The sequence below is a fragment of the Alosa alosa genome, chromosome 8, assembly GCF_017589495.1.
Source record: "Alosa alosa isolate M-15738 ecotype Scorff River chromosome 8, AALO_Geno_1.1, whole genome shotgun sequence".
Lineage (NCBI taxonomy): Eukaryota > Metazoa > Chordata > Actinopteri > Clupeiformes > Clupeidae > Alosa > Alosa alosa.
In genome coordinates, this window is record NC_063196.1 from 13,791,150 (window position 1) to 13,808,716 (window position 17,567).

The window sequence follows — 17,567 nt, forward strand, 5'->3', positions numbered from 1 at the left end:
CGCGCACACACACACACACACACACACACGCTCATACACACACACACACATACAATGCTCATACACACACACACACATGCTCACACACACACACATGCTCACACACACACACACACACTCATGCTCACACACACACACACGCCACACATGATAAAGTTCATGTTTCACACACACACACACACACGCCATTACACACGATTAGCCACACACACACGCACACACGCTTATACACACACACACACACATGCTCAATGCACACACATGCTCACACACACGCGACACACACACACACACACACACACGCCATGCTCATATTGACACACACACACAATATTACATGTTTCAATGCTCATACACACACACACACATGCTCACACACACACATGCACATTAATACACACACACTCATGCTCATGTTTACACACACACACACACACATGCTCACACACATGCTCACACACACACGCACATGCTCACACACTCTCACTCACATATACACACATGCACACACACACATGCTCACACACTCACTCACACATACACACACATGCTCACACACACACACACATGCTCACACACACACACACATGCACACACACACACACACATGCTCACACACATTGGTCACACATGTTTCACACACATGCTATTACAAAACACACACACACACACACACACATGCTCACACACACACACATGCTCTCACACACACACATACATGCTCAATAATACACACATGTTCACACACACACATGCTCACACACACACATGCTCACACACACACACACACATGCTCACACACACAATGCTCACACACATGCTCACACATTCACACACACATGCTCACACCTCACACACACACACACACCATGCTCATTAATAATAATATCGATCATATCTAATACCTACTGTATGTCAAAAGCAGGCTCGATGAAGCTGGGAAGGATTAAACACACGGTTTCCACACTGCGGTAATCAACAGTGATAATCATGATATTTGAAAATGAAAACGTAATTATTATCGTCAACATTTTTTTTATTATGGGTTTACCATTATACCGGTAATCGTTACATCCCTAGTTGTGTGTGTTGTAATCTAGCAGCGTAGACCTTGCGGAGCTGTACTGTATGTGTGGCGGTCTCTGGAGCATCACAGCCTCTTCCTAATTGCAAGCTCTCTGTTGAGTTCCAGTCAAGCAACTGCTCAGTCACGCTTGCACTTGGTGAAATTGGGTGGAAATATCTTCTTTTTTTTTCTTCTTTTTTTAAATTAATTTATTTATATCACACACATATATAAAATGTCTTGTTTATTAAAGAGACTTGGCACACAGACTGCAGGATGAGGTTTTGGATGACCACTGTCCTTTTCTGGCGCATTGTGAGATGCTCAATGCACGGAATTCCAGATGCCCCCAGAGCAATGATGAAGACACCGGGCCTATTGCCTAACCTTGTGTGATCAGCCTTTGGCATGAGGAGCCTCAGAGAATAGATACAGGGGAAGCTTTGTTTCAGGGCACATGAACCCAATAGCAGTCTTTTGCATCTGTTTTGTTGGAGCACAGTTTGATTGCTTTCTTAAAGGAGAGCCTGCTCTAACAGCCACGGGGAAACACACTGATCATCTCAAGTTGAAGGGAGTAAGAGGGACCGTTGTCTGACCAGGGGGTTGGGTTTTTCAGCTGTCCCACAGCTCTATGGTCATCATGGGTGTAGGCAGCTCTCCTCTCTCACACCCAACACACTGAGATGGTTGGGTGATGATGTAAGTAAGGACAGTGATTGGATTCTGTGGGAAAGTCTTTGCAGTCTGACTGGACTAAATGTGTTTGTTACCCAGAGGTAGGCACCCTGCTAGGTGTCGGCCAGCTAAACGACTGCATGGATTGAGGAGGTACAAAGTTAAAATATTGATTCACTATACAACTAAGTTAACTAGGTACTTGCTTTGGCTAGTCTTTGAATTGTAAATGGTTCAATGGTTTGTGTGTGGACAGTATGCTAATTCCTATCTCCCGCCTAATGGGCAAGGCTCCTGTTATTTTAGCTTATGTGATTCCAGTGAGAATTGCGAATAGGGAACACCTAGTGGGTAATCATACATTTACACACCATAAAGTGAAACGTGACCTTTTCTGGAACAGCAACACCCTTGCTACTCCAACTCAGAGATTCTTTTCAGCCCTTATTCCAGCCTGTGGCTTAACTGTGGTGCTTGATGAAGTTAGAAATGTTGTACACACTGTTGATGTAGTAGCTAATGACACAGCAGGTGACACAGCAGGTGGCCTTTCAAACATTGTGCATTGTATGCCATAAGGCAAGTTACCGTTCAAAACGTGCTTTATCTTGATGTGGCTTTGGCCAGCAAGGCTGGTGCCCTGATTGGATGGGAGTGTTGTCCTCCTGATGTGTTTATGTCCACTGTGTTCTATGTGTGTCGTGTCCAGATGTATCTTCACTCGTACCTGACCCGGGTGTGACCATACACGGACTAATTGAGAACACACACACACACACACACACACACACAGATGTGTTTGTTGGGTTTTCCCCTTGGTGAGGCCCAAGTAAACAGCTAGATACAGATTTACTAGTTAACAGGTCAGAGTGCCACAGGCGCGATTGGGAGTTTGGTGCCTCCAGGCCTGCAGCCATAACAGACAAACAGACCTGGCCTGTTATACATCAATATAGGCTCTCTGTACCTAGGCCATGGTCCCGGTATCTCCATTTAGGGTCATGTCCGGTGTTGTACAACTGGGGATGTCTGCTACATGGCAGATTTACACTTCTAATTTAGTGGAATTGCTTTGTCTCAGGGACATAGCTTTGATACGGATCGACAAAGCGACTATGTGAGCATTTCTCTCGAATGTCCAGCAGCCTGGCAACCAAAGAATCCGACACTAGATATAGGTTTCACTACATCTGATTCTCCGACTTTGAAGAGTGGTGTTGTGTGTGTGTGTGGAGTAAGTTACATGACTATTCCAGTTGAAGTGTGAAGAACTGAGCATGCAGATGTCTTATGGAATGTTGATGTGTGTGTGTGTGTGTGTGTGAGAGAGAAAGTGAGACGTACAAACATGGACAGGCATCTTTCCATTGCCGTCCTCTGCGTTTCTTATTTTTTTTCTTCTCTTTGTTTATTTATTTTTTCCTCTCCCTGCGGCACGTCCTTCAGGGAGAGCTGCAGAACTCTGCCAGCAGCAGCTCTGAGGGTTATTTATAGAAGACTGCAGCCACTCATCTCCAGAGTGCACCGGCTGCAGACAGTCAGTCTGCTGCCACCTACTGCTGTGGAGGAGAAAAGCCCCAGTGTCCTCCCAGAGCAAGTTTGAGAACGATAGAAACATGGCAGCCAATCAGAATTGATGAGAGAGACTTTCCTTATTGTTGATCAGTCATATCGTTATAGGTGCAGTTGTCATTATGGTCATAGCGCTTGCTGTGGACAGGCCTTTAGCATTGAGATTGTATTGGGTATTGATTGACCTGTGCTATTCTGAACATACGTTGATGTATTGATTGACAGGTGCCAGTCTGAACATGAGTTGATGTGTCGATTGACAGGTGCCACTCTGAACATGCGGCCTGCCCCTATGTCCCTGGAGGAGATAGAGTGGCGTCAGACCCCGCCCCCCCTGAGCACGGCGGTGGGGAGCTTCCGTCTGCGCAGAGGAAGCCGCTTCACCTGGAGGAAGGAGTGTCTCGCCGTCATGGAGAGGTGAGGAGAGAGAGAGAGAGAGAAGGAGGGAGGGGGTATTGAGAAGTAGCCGCTTCACCTGGAGGAAGGAGTGTCACCTGGAGAGAAGGAGAGAGAGAAAGAGAGAGAGAGAGAGAGAGAGAGAAGGAGGGAGGGGGTAAAGAAGGTAACCTGGAGGAAGGAGGGGGCCACAAGAGGGTGAGGAGAGAGGGTGAGCAAAGGGTAAGAGGGAGAGGGGGAAGAGGGAGGGAGGTGCAGCTGCTTTACCTGGAGGATGGAGTGTCACATCATCATGGAGAGGTGAGAATGGAGGGAGGGAGGGAGAGCAAGAGACAGAGAGAAATAAAGCAGACACGGGGAATGAAAGAAGTGGTCTTGGCACCAATATTTCTGTTGAGGAAAGAAAAGTGTCTGTGTCTGACAGGAGAGACTAGAGAGGGAGCTGGAGATCAAAAAAGAAAGTTCATTACTCATAAAAAAAAGAAGGCTGTCAAGGATGAGTGAGTAGAGAAGTGGATGGTCTGAAACAGACAATGGAAGAGATCCCAAATGTAGAGAGGCAGATGTTTAGCTGTGATGAGCAATTGTGTGTTTGTGTCTGTGTTTGCGTCGGTGGAATGTGTTTAATGCATGTTGCTGTAATCCCCCAATTCCTCTTGTCCATTCCAGTTATTTCAATGAGAACCAGTACCCAGATGAGGCCAAGCGGGAGGAGATTGCTAATGCCTGCAACGCTGTCATCCAGAAACCAGGTTTGTTCTACCAATCACCAGCATACCAGCTCACTGATGGCACCACTCATAACTCTAGCCTACTACATCTACATTACATTTGTTCATTTGGCGGACACGTTTATCCAAAGCGACTTACAGCAATAGGATAACATTTAGGCTATTAACATTTTAGCATTTTAACATTTAAGCTGAAGAGCTACAGTTGTAGCATTGGTACAAAACCGAACTCTACTGGGGAGTGTAGTTGTTGTTTGAGATCCGTTTGAGGATAATGTCAGCTTGAGATACTTTGGGCTCTGAAAGAAATCTCCCCTACATGCCAGCAATGTGAATCCAGGAAATACAGAGTGTGCATTTACTTGTCTTTCTAATTGCGTTCTCTTCGTCCATCCTCTTCCCACTATCCCCCACTCAGGAAAGAAGCTGTCTGACCTGGAGAGAGTGACCTCCCTCAAAGTATACAACTGGTTTGCCAACCGCCGCAAGGAGATCAAGCGACGTGCCAACATTGGTAATGTGCCTGCAGTCGCTGACAATAGCATCTCTCTTAGAGCTGTGTTTGGGGAGGGGGTTGCTGCTTAATATAGACAGAAAAACAGACACTCTGAGAGATGATCCTAGATGATGACAATTCATCATCATTTTGACAAAGGAAGAGGGTGTGCATGTGGAAATACTTTTTTGTTGTGAAAATGATTTTCAGCAGGGTTGAATAGTCTTGCTGCCTGTATGCGTTAATGCCTCAGTGTGTGTGTGTGTGTGTGTGTGTGTGACTCGTGTGTCTCCGAGTTGTGAAATAACACCCTTTGTGTGTCTACTAAGAAGCCACAATCCTGGAGAGCCATGGCATCGACGTCCAGAGCCCTGGTGGCCACTCCAACAGTGACGACATCGACGGCAACGACTATGCTGAGCAGGTAGTCATAAAAGCACCCTTTTTTATGTTCTCTCTCTAATCTCTCTATCTCTATCTCTATCTCTATCTCTATCTCTATCTCTCTCTCTCTCTCTCTCTCTCTCTCTCTCTCTCTCTCTCATATTTTGCTAGAGGCCAAGATTGCTTGCATTTTGTGTGTGTGATGAATCAGTGAGCCCGACCCGTGTTGGACTGTTTCCACATGTTCAGTTAAAGCTGTCGTTGCAGGGCTGTGACGTCCCCTACTTTGAGAAGAGATCCATGACCCGGCCATTTGGCTTCTACCGTCTGGAACCCACCTCTCCCACACAGGTGAACACCGTCCCTCTATCCCCAAATCATGCATTTAGGTATAAAGGCTCTGGGTACAATAATTTTAAATCTATGCGACCCCCCCCCCCCCACCTTGAGGAAATATATAACCGGCTCTGGTTATATATTTCCTCAAGGTGGGGGGGTCGCATAGATTTAATTAATAATAGATTTAATCTTGACAGTTTGGCAAGAATCTGGTGACAGGTGGTGGTCATTGTGTCCATGTGGTCATTACGGTTATGATTTCATATTGCAGTACCATGCAAGACCATCATCATATCTTGTGCTAATGCTGGTGGTGTGCTGTTACGCTACTCTACTTCCCTTTTTCAGTGTATGATGATATGTTGGCTTGAAAAAGTCAGATGGCTGCATATGGATTATTACACTGCTATCTAGTGGTTGGGGATTTAAACATAAAATGAACTATAGGTTGTGTTTGTATACTGTGTATGTTCTGTGTAAGTAGTACTAACAATGGTACTTTCACAAATTAAAAAAATCAGACTTGGCAGTGGATCTATGAAAGGTGTTTAATAAAAACAGCAGACATGGAAAGTAATGTAATGATATTAGTGTTGTTTGAAGTCCCTGTCAATCCATCACTAGTCGGTCTCCTATATTGGGCTGTTTCTGTCCAACCTTCGAAACCTCCTCCTGGGGATGGACCAGTAAGGATTCCTCTTGTCCAGAAACAGACCTCTCATGTCTTCTTCCAACTTAACACTTTCTCCTTTTTCTCTTCTCTGTTCAAACCTGAAGCAAAATATATGGGGAACATTTCATTAAAAACCTAATGCTGAACAGCTTAGATGTGAGCTCCATCAGTGTTGGCTGGGATTAAGAGTGATTTCACTAAGTCTACTTTTCATATTCACTGTGAGCTGATTTCTTCTACTCACCCAGTGTTGAATCCACTTCACCCAGAAGACTGTAATGTACAGCTTTCACATCATGTTCCCTCCGTCGTTCCTCGGTCTCCAGCTTTTTTCCGTCTTTGCCATTTATCTTCTCGACTGCATCCAAAAGATTGTTCATCATGAATTTCACATCGATTTCCCTCTTTTCAGTGGTTTCCATTTCTTCCATCTCTTTGTTAGGAAAAGCATCCAGATCATTTATGACTATCAGGACCTCCTCAGGAATAATTGCGTTCAGAGTGAATTCCTCTGTGCTCTCCTCAGCTGTCTTGATGGTCTTCACATGGATTTCCTGTCTACACTGTAGCGCTATCCAAGTCTACCTGTTGTAGTTTCCTGATGAGGAGTTTGCGGAGTTCCCTTTTTGTCTTCCTTTTGTTTTTGTGACTATCTTCATCAACAGTAACACCCAAAGTTTCACGTTTGCACCTCAATTCCTCAAGTTTGTATTTCTCAACTTTCTGGCGAAACTAGTCGTCTTGCGCACAGTGCTATTTTGAGAAAATCCACGATAAACAAACGTACGGGTTAAAATGTCGAATTTCACGTTTTTGCATAATTCGACATACAGTCTACACTTTCATATTGTGAGCAAATTTCACGGATAAACATACGTTTGACTGTTAAACCCTGACTTTATTTAGGTGAAGATTAAACACATTAGCAGTCATTCCATTTGTCCACGCTGCTATAAGGTTTTACGGTAGAGCTAAAATGTAGCCTACTCATTAGGCTACTCCTTACTCAATGTGTAAGCTCTCTATCGTTCTTGGCAGATGTAACCGAATATGAATGCGAAATACTTGCCTTTTAGGGCACAAACGGTCAAAAGCACGAACTTGTAGAAATATCCTGGCGTCACTTTTCCATAATCTTTGTTTAGTGAACGCATTTACGTTTGGATTTGTGTGACTTTCATGTGAAGAACGTCTCAAAAACACGTAACTTTGGAAAGCGAAGAATGCGTGTGCTGGTCATCCACAAATGCAGAATCACATTTCACTAATGAAATTTTCGGATTTACAAATCAAGAAATATTTGTGGATCCCCCTCTGCGCATATACAAATATTATTGAGACAAATTTAGCTTCATATTCTGGCGTATCGTGACAGGAGAACCATTCCAACTTTGGATGCAGTTATCTTAGCGATACTTTTTGCAATATCCTCGATATACAATTTCGTTGGAAAGCTTAGTCAATGGCCGTTCATGTGAGCACATTAACTTAATTTTGTAAATTTGACCAAAACGACTGGTTTCGCCTTGCAGGGTCACTACTACTACTACAGACGACACTCAACTTTACCTGTCTTTCCCACCTGATGACTCTAGTGTTTCCCACCGGATTTCTGCATGCCTTAAGGATATTTCAGCCTGGATGAAAGATCGGCACCTTCAGCTTAATCTCTCAAAAACAGTTTTTGGTGTTTCCAGCTAAAACAGCTATTCCCCAACAGATTAACATCCAGCTTGACTCAACTTCACTGACCCCAACTAGATGACACGAAACTTGGGCGTTGTAATTGATGACCGACTTAACTTCTCTGGAGCATATAGCTTCTATTGCAAAATCATGTCGGTTTATCGTTACAACATTAGGAAGATCAGACCTTATCTGACACAAGATTCTACACAACTTCTTGTTCAGACCATGGTCATCTCTAAGCTGGACTATTGTAATTCACTATTAGCTGGCTTACCCGCTTGTGTAACAAGATCATTACAGCTGATTCAAAATGCTGGAGCACGCCTGGTCTTCAATCAGCCAAAGAGGACACATGTAACTCCTCTCCTAGTTACTCTCCATTGGCTCCCTATAGTAGCCAGAATTAAATTTAAATCTCTCACTTTGGCCTATAGGACACTAACTAGATCTGCTCCTAGTTATTTTAATTCAATAATCAAGCCTTACATCCCCAACGCCCACTCGCGGTCTTCTGAATGGCGTATGTTGTGTTGACCAGTCATGAAAACTGGGTCTAATTCCAGACTCTTTTCTTCAGTGGTTCCATGTTGGTGGAATGAACTGCCCAGTGCTCTCCGTTCCTGTGGTAGTTTTGGGTTACCGTTTAAGAGGGGTCTAAAGACATTCCTATTCAACATATACTTAGTTGTTTAAGCTTATGTGTTATGGTTTATATAATGTTGTTTTATTTTTAATTGGGCTGTTAATTAATTTGACATTATTGTTTATTATTGATATTCTCCTTAATGTAGTCTTAGCATGTCATTGTTTTTATATTATTGATTGAATTGACATTATTGTTTTATTATTGCCTTTCCCCTTTTTTACATTGCTTTTTATTAGGCTATTGCTTGAATTGATATTATTGTGTACTACAACTATTCTCCTTACTATATTTGACCTACATTTTAATCTGTTCCCTGTTCAATTTTAAATATTATTATGTTTTGTATTTATGTGTCGCTTTGGACAAAGGCGTCTGCTAAATCCATAACCATAACCATACTTGTATCTCCATCGCCCTGCTGCCATCCGGAATAGGCGGAATGTTGTGATGTACAGTATGATTGTTACCAAAGATTCTAGAACAGAGCTGTTCTAGAATCTTTGATTGTTACCTTTTAACTACATCATTCATTGGAATGTTGACAGATTCCCTTGTCTTTTTTTGACTGTCTTGGTAATTCCCTTTGTCCATACACTATATTTACTAGCAAAAGCAAGGCAGATTTATTTATATTTATTACATGGCTCTTCATAGTGCTGCAGAATGCTCCATTCACTTGAATGGGCCTTCCCAATGTTCGGCGGTCTGCTAATTCTGAATAACAGACCGTTGCTAAGTATAACAGACCGCTGTCAAGGAAAATGGGCTTTGTGCTTCTAAGTCAATTCTTTCATATCACTACGCAAGGATTGGAAAAAGTGAAAGCAGACGGTTGATCAGCTGTGTTCTAAAGAATGTTTGATTCAAGTTCAGCGTGGGTTGTTGCGAACTATTTGTTTCTCAGCAAAAGCCATGATGAAACGGTAACAAATAGGCTATAGCCTAGGCTATGTAGGCTAAAGAGTCATATCGTGGGGAGTTTATTGTGTCGTTTTGGTAAGTAGCCGTGTAATAAGCGCTCCAGCTGCGCGTCGGGGTCCGGTTCGCCCTGTCGGGACCTATCTCCCGACAATGACCGGCGTTCTATACATTATCCCTTACTTATTATGTATTATTATATTTAGCACCTTTTGTACACTCAAAGCACATTACATATGGGGAAAAAAAACAAAAGTATAATAGAATAAGAGAATAGAACATGAAAACATGACTATTTTTAAAGAAAGTAAGTTAAACATGAAAAGGAATTTATTACAAATACAACGAGTATAATTAAATTAAAGAGATAAAGTAAAGCTTAGCAGTGTTTTAAACTGACCTTATAGCGTGGTGTTTCCAGGTAAAATTGAAAGTTGACTGGTATTTTATCTGGTTTTTATCTGAAGCCATAAAAGACTCGCAACAAAGGTAATCAGATCTCGAAAAGTTGCTGTTTAAAGCAGCGTAGTAAACTAAACGTCCTCCATGCTAAATATACTCTATGTTGAGTCATTACCTTTAATCAGGACTAACTGAGTTGTTCATAGTTGCACAAATGGGGATATCCCACTCCAGCGTTTTTGCAGCTAGTGATCATTCTGCGCATTATATTGAATTACCTAATGCAAACATTCCAATCATTCAAGTCGAGAGGGAAGCGATTTCATAACGTCACATTTGAGTGAGAAAATCGAGTAAATAAAGAGTGGATCAAGGTGAATGTTCAATTTAATATGAGACGTATAGACAAGTACATTATACAAGTTAGGCTGATATATGTACAAGTACATAGTCTTTCACTGAACTTGACTCTTGAGTGTGTTACGTTGCTTGGCAGTGGGAGAACTATTTTTGTGGGTGGAAGACGAATGAACAAAAATCTAAATAAATAATAGAAAACACAATTTAGTTTCGGGCACTCGGCTTTCGGCCTCGTACCTACGGCTGAATTACAGCCGCAGCAATATCCTTTACCAACACCACTCCCACTCAGGTCATATATTGCTTAATATCTTTTTTCCCTACCCCCTTTGATGGTCAAAAAACTCAACAAATGTCTGACCTTTGTCCTATGTTTCCAGGACGATGCTGCTGGTCACAACGACCACCAGGACCCCATCTCGCTGGCGGTGGAGATGGCGGCTGTCAATCACACCATCCTTGCTCTATCACGGCCTGGAGCAGGCGGAGTCCCCAGTGACATCAAGACTGAGGCGCTGGAGGATGAGTGAGCTGAACGCAATATCACAGGGGAGGGGAGGGGTCAATGAAAGTTTGTGTTTGAAAATGTGTGTGTGTGTGTGTGTGTGTGTGTGTGTGGAGGAGACTTATTGTAATGACCAAACCAACGCTTAAACCCCAGACCCTCCCCACTTATACTCTGGAAACAGCATTATATTTCCTGGACTCGCCCAATCACTGTTTGCTCCACTTCTCAGACGACAACAACAACTGTATCTTGTAACCTGTTGGTTTTCTCCAGTCACTTACAAAGACACTTTGAGGAGTAGAGATGGGAAATCTTTAGCCATATTTTGCCCAGATACCTTCGGTTTCCTTCACATTTCCGAACCAACCTCCCCACTTGCAGGACCTCCAAACACACTCCGTACCTCTTCCCAGTCTCAGCGGCAGACCAGTAGAGTAGAAGGCTCTCGTGTACCTCTTTAACCGTGACCGTGTGCTTCCAATGGTCTGTGTGTTCGTGTTCATTAAGGATGTGGCTAGAGGGAGGACTGCAGCCATGGACTGAGGACTGCTGGTAATTGAGGTGGATGAGGGAAGGGGTCCCCCTCCCACCCCTCTCTACCTAGGTTTCTGGACTCCCTGAATACTGAGAGCCCAGAGAATACCATTGTGATGGTGCAAGTGCTCCCTCCTTCTCCCTCTGGAATCTCTTTGATAGTCTGGTTCAGGTGGGAAACCATGATAGAAGCGGGTCCCTCAGGATCTGGTGGGGACCTACCTTCAGGTGCGGTCTGGATGGGCCAAACGCAAACAGGGTCAGACACAGGTACCATACTGAGAACAACAAACTGACACCGGAATTTTAGTTTGTTTTGTTTGTTTGTTTGTTAGTTTATTTGTTTTTTTTTTTTTTTTTTTTTTTTTCACTTTTGATGTTCTATCTTCCATAGCAGTGATTAATGTGTTATATAAGCCAGCTAAACCCAAAGTCATTGTGGATTGGGAAAACTTTGAGCTTTATATGTCTTTCTGAATCTAAGATAGTCTAAGTCAGATGTCAGTTATGTATGGAATTGATCGTTCCTTATATGTGTGAAATTGAGAATTCAATTATCTATTTCTAAAATAATGAAAAGAAGTCAGGAGAACTGCTATTGGCAAGATGTTTGGGCAAAGAGAATGTCTCCAAAACATAACTCCGGCACTGTCAGATCAATAGTATTTCTTTATAACTCCGGCACTGTCAGATCAATAGTATTTCTTCAAACTATTTTCAACTGTCTCCAGGTGCACCTGCTTCTCAGAGTACCTAGAATCGTCTTTGTGTTGTCACCAAAACAAGTCTTTTGTGTTGAGGTTCGTAAGCTGACAGTCGCCTCACTTTAAAGCGTAATGCTCTTGATAGCATTTTATCTTTTTTAAAATGTATAATCATAAGAAGTAATTGTTTAAACAACCCTCCTTATTAAGTGGACTTAGCAGCACCTTAATAAAAGAATCATGTCAGATAGCTTAAGTGGGGGATGCATTACGTTAGAACCCCAGTTCAAAGCTCTCTTTCCACAAGCTTAGGGAATGAAAGTCTGATGAGGTGCGAGTGGTTTCATCAGGGGAAGTCCCTATTTTGCACACTGTTTGTTTCCATGACTTGAGGTCAAAGTTTCAGAGTCGCAAGGAAGACCTGTTGGTAAGGTTAACACAAAAATATGTTTAAGAGGGAGAGAAGTCTTCTATGAGTCCAAAACGGGTTCCTAAGAGGGTTTCAGGTAGTTCAAGCAGTCCAGTACAGGGAGGATTTTTAGCAGAATTTAAAAACTGCTGTTATCTGACGCTGTGGGGCATCGCTAATGGGACCAGCGTTGTGTGTCTCAGTAACGTCATCTGTTCGTTGTTACTATGTTTTTCCTTGATCCCTGGGATCTAAAACAACAGATGTATTGGTTAAGGACAGGCAGGCTGTTACCTCTCTCTGTCTCTCTGTCTCTCTTTCTCTCTCGTAATGACCTCTGTCCCTTCAGAGCTCCGCCTCATAAGCAATCAACTAACCTTATGCTTGGCATACTGTGCTTATTTAACAAAAACAAAAAAAGACAAAAGAGACCTTCTAAAAGAATTTGGAGTGTGTCTGTTCTTTTATATTTTGTATTATTTCCACACTGTAAACCTTTTTTAGTTAAGTGATTTTATGTATAAAAAGAACCATGCCTTTATTGTTTTAATTGATCTGTGGTTGATGATGTGTAATTTTATTCTGTTTCTGACCGAACTCGGTTGTTTCAAGCTTTTTTCTTTTTTTTTTGTGTGTGTGTGATATGTACGTGTTCTTTTACTGATGTTGCTGTTGTCTCTACAGCATTATGTATACCTAATATGTAAGAACACAGTAATCTGTGGTGGGATGGCAAAGCACCTCCTTAGGGGAAAACAAAATAGTCTAAAAAAAAGAAGTTAGTCAGGGATCTCTGACACAGAGACTTAAAAGGATAACATTACTGTTGATAGTCAAAGACCTCCAGTCAATATGATGGCAGTTATGCAAAGTAATATTTTCTATTAATAAACATTGTATGGGATTGTCAGGACTGTACGCAAATCTCTCCGTCTCTCTCTCTCTCTCTCTCTTTCATCTGGCATGAATAATATTTATGTGATGCAGAAAGTCATTCTTACCTCAAGACATTAACTGTTTGTTTCTATCAAGTTTTTTTTACATGTTTTGTATTGCCTCAGTGTAGAATCATGACTTAATATTGTAAAATATACTTTTGGTCAAAGTAAAACAAATCTGCTGTTCTGACTATGTTACCATACAAATCGGTTCTCTCATTCAGACTTTCGGTTCTTCACTCTAATTGCGTGCGTGTGTCTGTGTCTGTGTGTGTATGTGCACTTTTAACTGGTGATTTAGAGATTTTTTTTTTTTTCTTCTTTCAAATATATATATATCCACACTCAGTCGCTGTCTCTGTTTCTCTGTGCTCTCCATAGAGAGTAGAGCCTCTTCCTCCTACTCCTCCTCCTCTTCCTCTCTGTCTTCCTCTTCCTTCTCCTGACTCTGCACTGGCGCATTCTGCTGAGTCATCTAACACAGTAAAGGCTGTACTGACTCGATACTAAAGACTGGCTGATAGATCCAGTCTGGACAAGCTAGTTCTGGGTCAGATTGAACTGCCCACTAGCCAGTAGTTGGGGTCAGGCAAAAGAGTCAGTATCTCTGCATGTGTTTCCAGGGGGTGCTTTGTGATTCTCCGATTCTCCGCAAAGTTCATATCATGTCCTTACGTACATAAAAAATAACACTATTACTATGATAAAGAATCGATATTTAAATCTGAAGAGAATCATGTCTGAATGCAAAATGTATCCAATTGGAAATGGTTCAATCAGTTCATCCATTTATCTCCCATTTTAAGAATTTAGTGCCTTTTTTGGACAGTAGACTGTTCTGTAATTAAATTGTAGTATATAATATATTATATATATAAATGTTTTGTACAGTTTCTTTGTTTGAACAAACTTTTTTTAAAACTTGTGTTTATTTTAGTATTGTATCTACTAGAGAAATAAAGCTATATCGATGACAAAACACTACCCTTGTCTGTTTCCTATCCCTGGTTTGGTTGTGTGGTCTATTTACTAAATCATTAAATGTACTTAAAACAAATCTTGTGCAGCAGGTGAAAAGGCATAAAAATCACTTCTTTAAAATGAGCACAAGGTGGCAGCATTACACTCTAGTGTACCAGGCAAGAAACCAGATGTAAGCAATGTACAAATAAGGAGAGTCTTGAGACTATCCCAGATTTACCATATATGGTAAAATAGCCATTTTGGAAGTTGGCAATTTGGTGGTCTCAGATAGTCATCTCCTCTCTGCTGCCTTATGTTTAAATTATTTTTATTAACACATCATGTAGCCTAGATCTTCAGTAAGATTGTTCCAGTACCATATTAGACCTATCTTAATCTTAATCAGAATCTTGAAAGCTTCATGATTCACTGGGCAAAAGGGAAAGCATTTATTTTGATTGTGACTTCCAAAAATATGACTGATGTTTTTCTGCCTTAAAGATTTCAATAATCTGCACCATTTACCAGTGGTTTTATTGATAAAAAAACAAAACAAAAAAATCACCATGTTAAAATGAGATTGGCAAGATACTGATTGTTTGCTGTTTGCAGAAGCCGATGTAGTGTTGTGTAGTCCTAGCCCATATGTCTTTCCAGGACACCACCTGACCCGGCCCAACTCTCTCCTCCATCAGGGGGAGAGAACATGGGGCCGTGTCGTTGGCAGGTTAGGGCAGATTAACCGTAGCCCTGGCCCTGCAGGCGTCGTTCTTGTCCTTGCAACTACCACCATTCCGGCTCTTCCCAACGACATTACGTGCGTCGTTTCCCAAAAGCTCCCCATGTTCGTGACCCTGGAGCAGGGGATCCAGCGCATCTGGACACCTTCCTGGCCAATTCACGTCTCCTCCTGGTCGAAACATTTGTATTTATGGGTCCATTACGCATCCTTTTCCCAGGCGCAATTTCACAGACAATTCAATATTCTGGCTGTTCTCACAAACCATCCGTGTGGGGATCAACTTACATGACTAATTTGTTTGTGACAAGGACATCTGTAGACCATTGGTGGGTCAGAGGCTGGTCATTTTTGGCCATGTTCACCCTGTACTAGTGTGTCATTTGTCTTATACTTAGTCTTATTCAGAGAAACCTGGTCAAAACCTTGGCTTTTAGGTGAGGTTTTACTGATCTTTGTATTCTTATCATTTTTCTCATGCCTTCAACATTGTGTCTTGTTTCATCTTTCAGTAATTGTGTCTTGTATTGGCCAAAAGCGTTGATGCTCTGTTTCAGCCCTTGCCCTGTCCACCGTTGGTGGACGGCCACAGTGCAAAGAGAACGGACATGACCTGGAGACGCTACTGTATACCTCAAGGTTATGCTGGACCGGTTTTCAAATCATATACAACATTTTTGTCCAGTCAACCAATGCAATTAAATTGGAAGCACTCACTGATGAGGTCAGGGTTGTAGTTTGTGTAGTTGGCTTGAAAATATCACACACAAGGAGTTTGACATTCATAATCGTTTTTCAGTAAAAGGCTGTTGAACTGCAAACATAATTGCTCTGTTTAAAGAAGTACAAACCAATCTCCTTTTCCATGTTGTGTGAGGACGTACCGGTAACTTCTGATGTTGTGATGAGATGCTGTGACCAATCCCAGTTTGGTGTCAGTTGGCACCCTGGATTTTTAAACCTAAAACATTTGGGTTTCAAAAATGGGTGTTTTGTTTGTGTTTTACAGGGAAAGTTTGAAATATGGAATATAAAATTAATAAAGTTGACAATTCTAATAACATGAAAGTATGCATTCAACACATTAAATTATTATTTTGTCAGTGTTGAGCCAGGCATTTAAAGGTCATCCACCATTCCACTTAGACCATTAAGGTTTGAACGTTGATTAAAAGGGATACATTGGCTCACAGAGCTTTATGTTTAGCCAGGGGTCTGTGATTCCTTTTCCACTGTAATAGTATTATAACAAGATTCTATCAACTGTAAGAGTCTTTTAACTTAACACATCATCATCATCATCATCATCATCTCACACAGACATACAGAGAAAGTGAAGATGGGTCAAGAACAATGATAGATAAAATAGCCTATAGAAATAACAACAATAATATATAAACAAATTAAAAAAAAAACATATATCACTGAACTTATATAAAGCATTGTTACAGATACAAAGAACTTTCACTGTGTAGATATTTTTGCTTATGGCCTTGTACATCATCAAGAACTTTTTTTTTTTTTTTTTTTTTGGGGGTCATATTATGAGTTTTTAGGGCATTGCAAATATTAAGCATTAAAAGAAAAGTAAATATAAGGACATTTTAGAATAATCTTGAAAACGTTCTATTATATAGTTATTTATTAGTAACACTTTTTAAAATAAGTTACACTTTACGTTTTCTATGAAAGTCTATTAACACAAATTGCATGACAAAATTGCACATTCGGTTGCCAATTGCGGAATGCATTGCACAATATATTTCCAAAGTGCTACATTAGACCTGTTATTCTAGTGTATTTTTTTTTCGAAATCGTAATTTCTCAATTGACGCAATGTACTTAGTCCATCACATTGAACAGGATAGGCTATTCATTTTTATGTTGGTATTAAAACGCTGAGCACAAATATTAAGATTGCAATATGTCAATTGCGCATCTTGTTCTAAATCCATTGTTCTTTGCCACTGTGTGACTTTCACAGGCATACATGCACGGACGAATGAAGCATAATACGTTTGTTTTCTGTAGACTATTTGAGTGTGGTTTCACATTAAGGCTATAGCCTTCCCCAGCACGGAGCGAGTTGAATGGAGGGCTTTCCCGCTTAGTAATGCGTGTTTACGGGTAGCAGCGCGGGGAAAGTCCGGGGGGAGAAAGCGCTCCCTCCGGAGGTGAAAGAAACACTCAAAACAACCCTTACCTTCGCCTCCTCGAGGCTTCTAAGAATACTGTAGTGTTTTGCACATTGCGCGCGCACGCACACACACACACACACACACACACACACACACACACAATAGGCGTAGTATCGGCAAATAAAATAAGCAAACCCGGGGGCCTGCTGTTGTAGCAAATACTATAGAATAGATAGACATGGCCATGACTACTGTGGCTACATCATAATGATGGGATTGTAGGC

At 41.5% G+C, this 17,567-nt stretch overlaps 1 protein-coding gene across 4 annotated transcripts in view; it reads left to right on the forward strand.

Moving 5' to 3' along the window:
• hmbox1b (homeobox containing 1 b) overlaps window positions 1-11,447 on the forward strand; it is a 22,221-nt gene extending 10,774 nt beyond the window's left edge. The window contains exons 5-10 of one of the 4 annotated variants that reach the window (XM_048250201.1): window positions 3,580-3,733; window positions 4,382-4,464; window positions 4,862-4,957; window positions 5,269-5,363; window positions 5,579-5,674; window positions 10,731-11,447. In XM_048250201.1, the coding sequence (XP_048106158.1) occupies window positions 3,580-3,733; window positions 4,382-4,464; window positions 4,862-4,957; window positions 5,269-5,363; window positions 5,579-5,674; window positions 10,731-10,880 (674 nt within the window). In that variant the 3' untranslated portion in view covers window positions 10,881-11,447. The remainder of the gene's footprint in view (window positions 1-3,579; window positions 3,734-4,381; window positions 4,465-4,861; window positions 4,958-5,268; window positions 5,364-5,578; window positions 5,675-10,730) is intronic. The other 3 variants (XM_048250204.1, XM_048250203.1, XM_048250205.1) reach the window with 3 other exon arrangements.
• The last annotated feature ends 6,120 nt before the right edge of the window (window positions 11,448-17,567 follow it).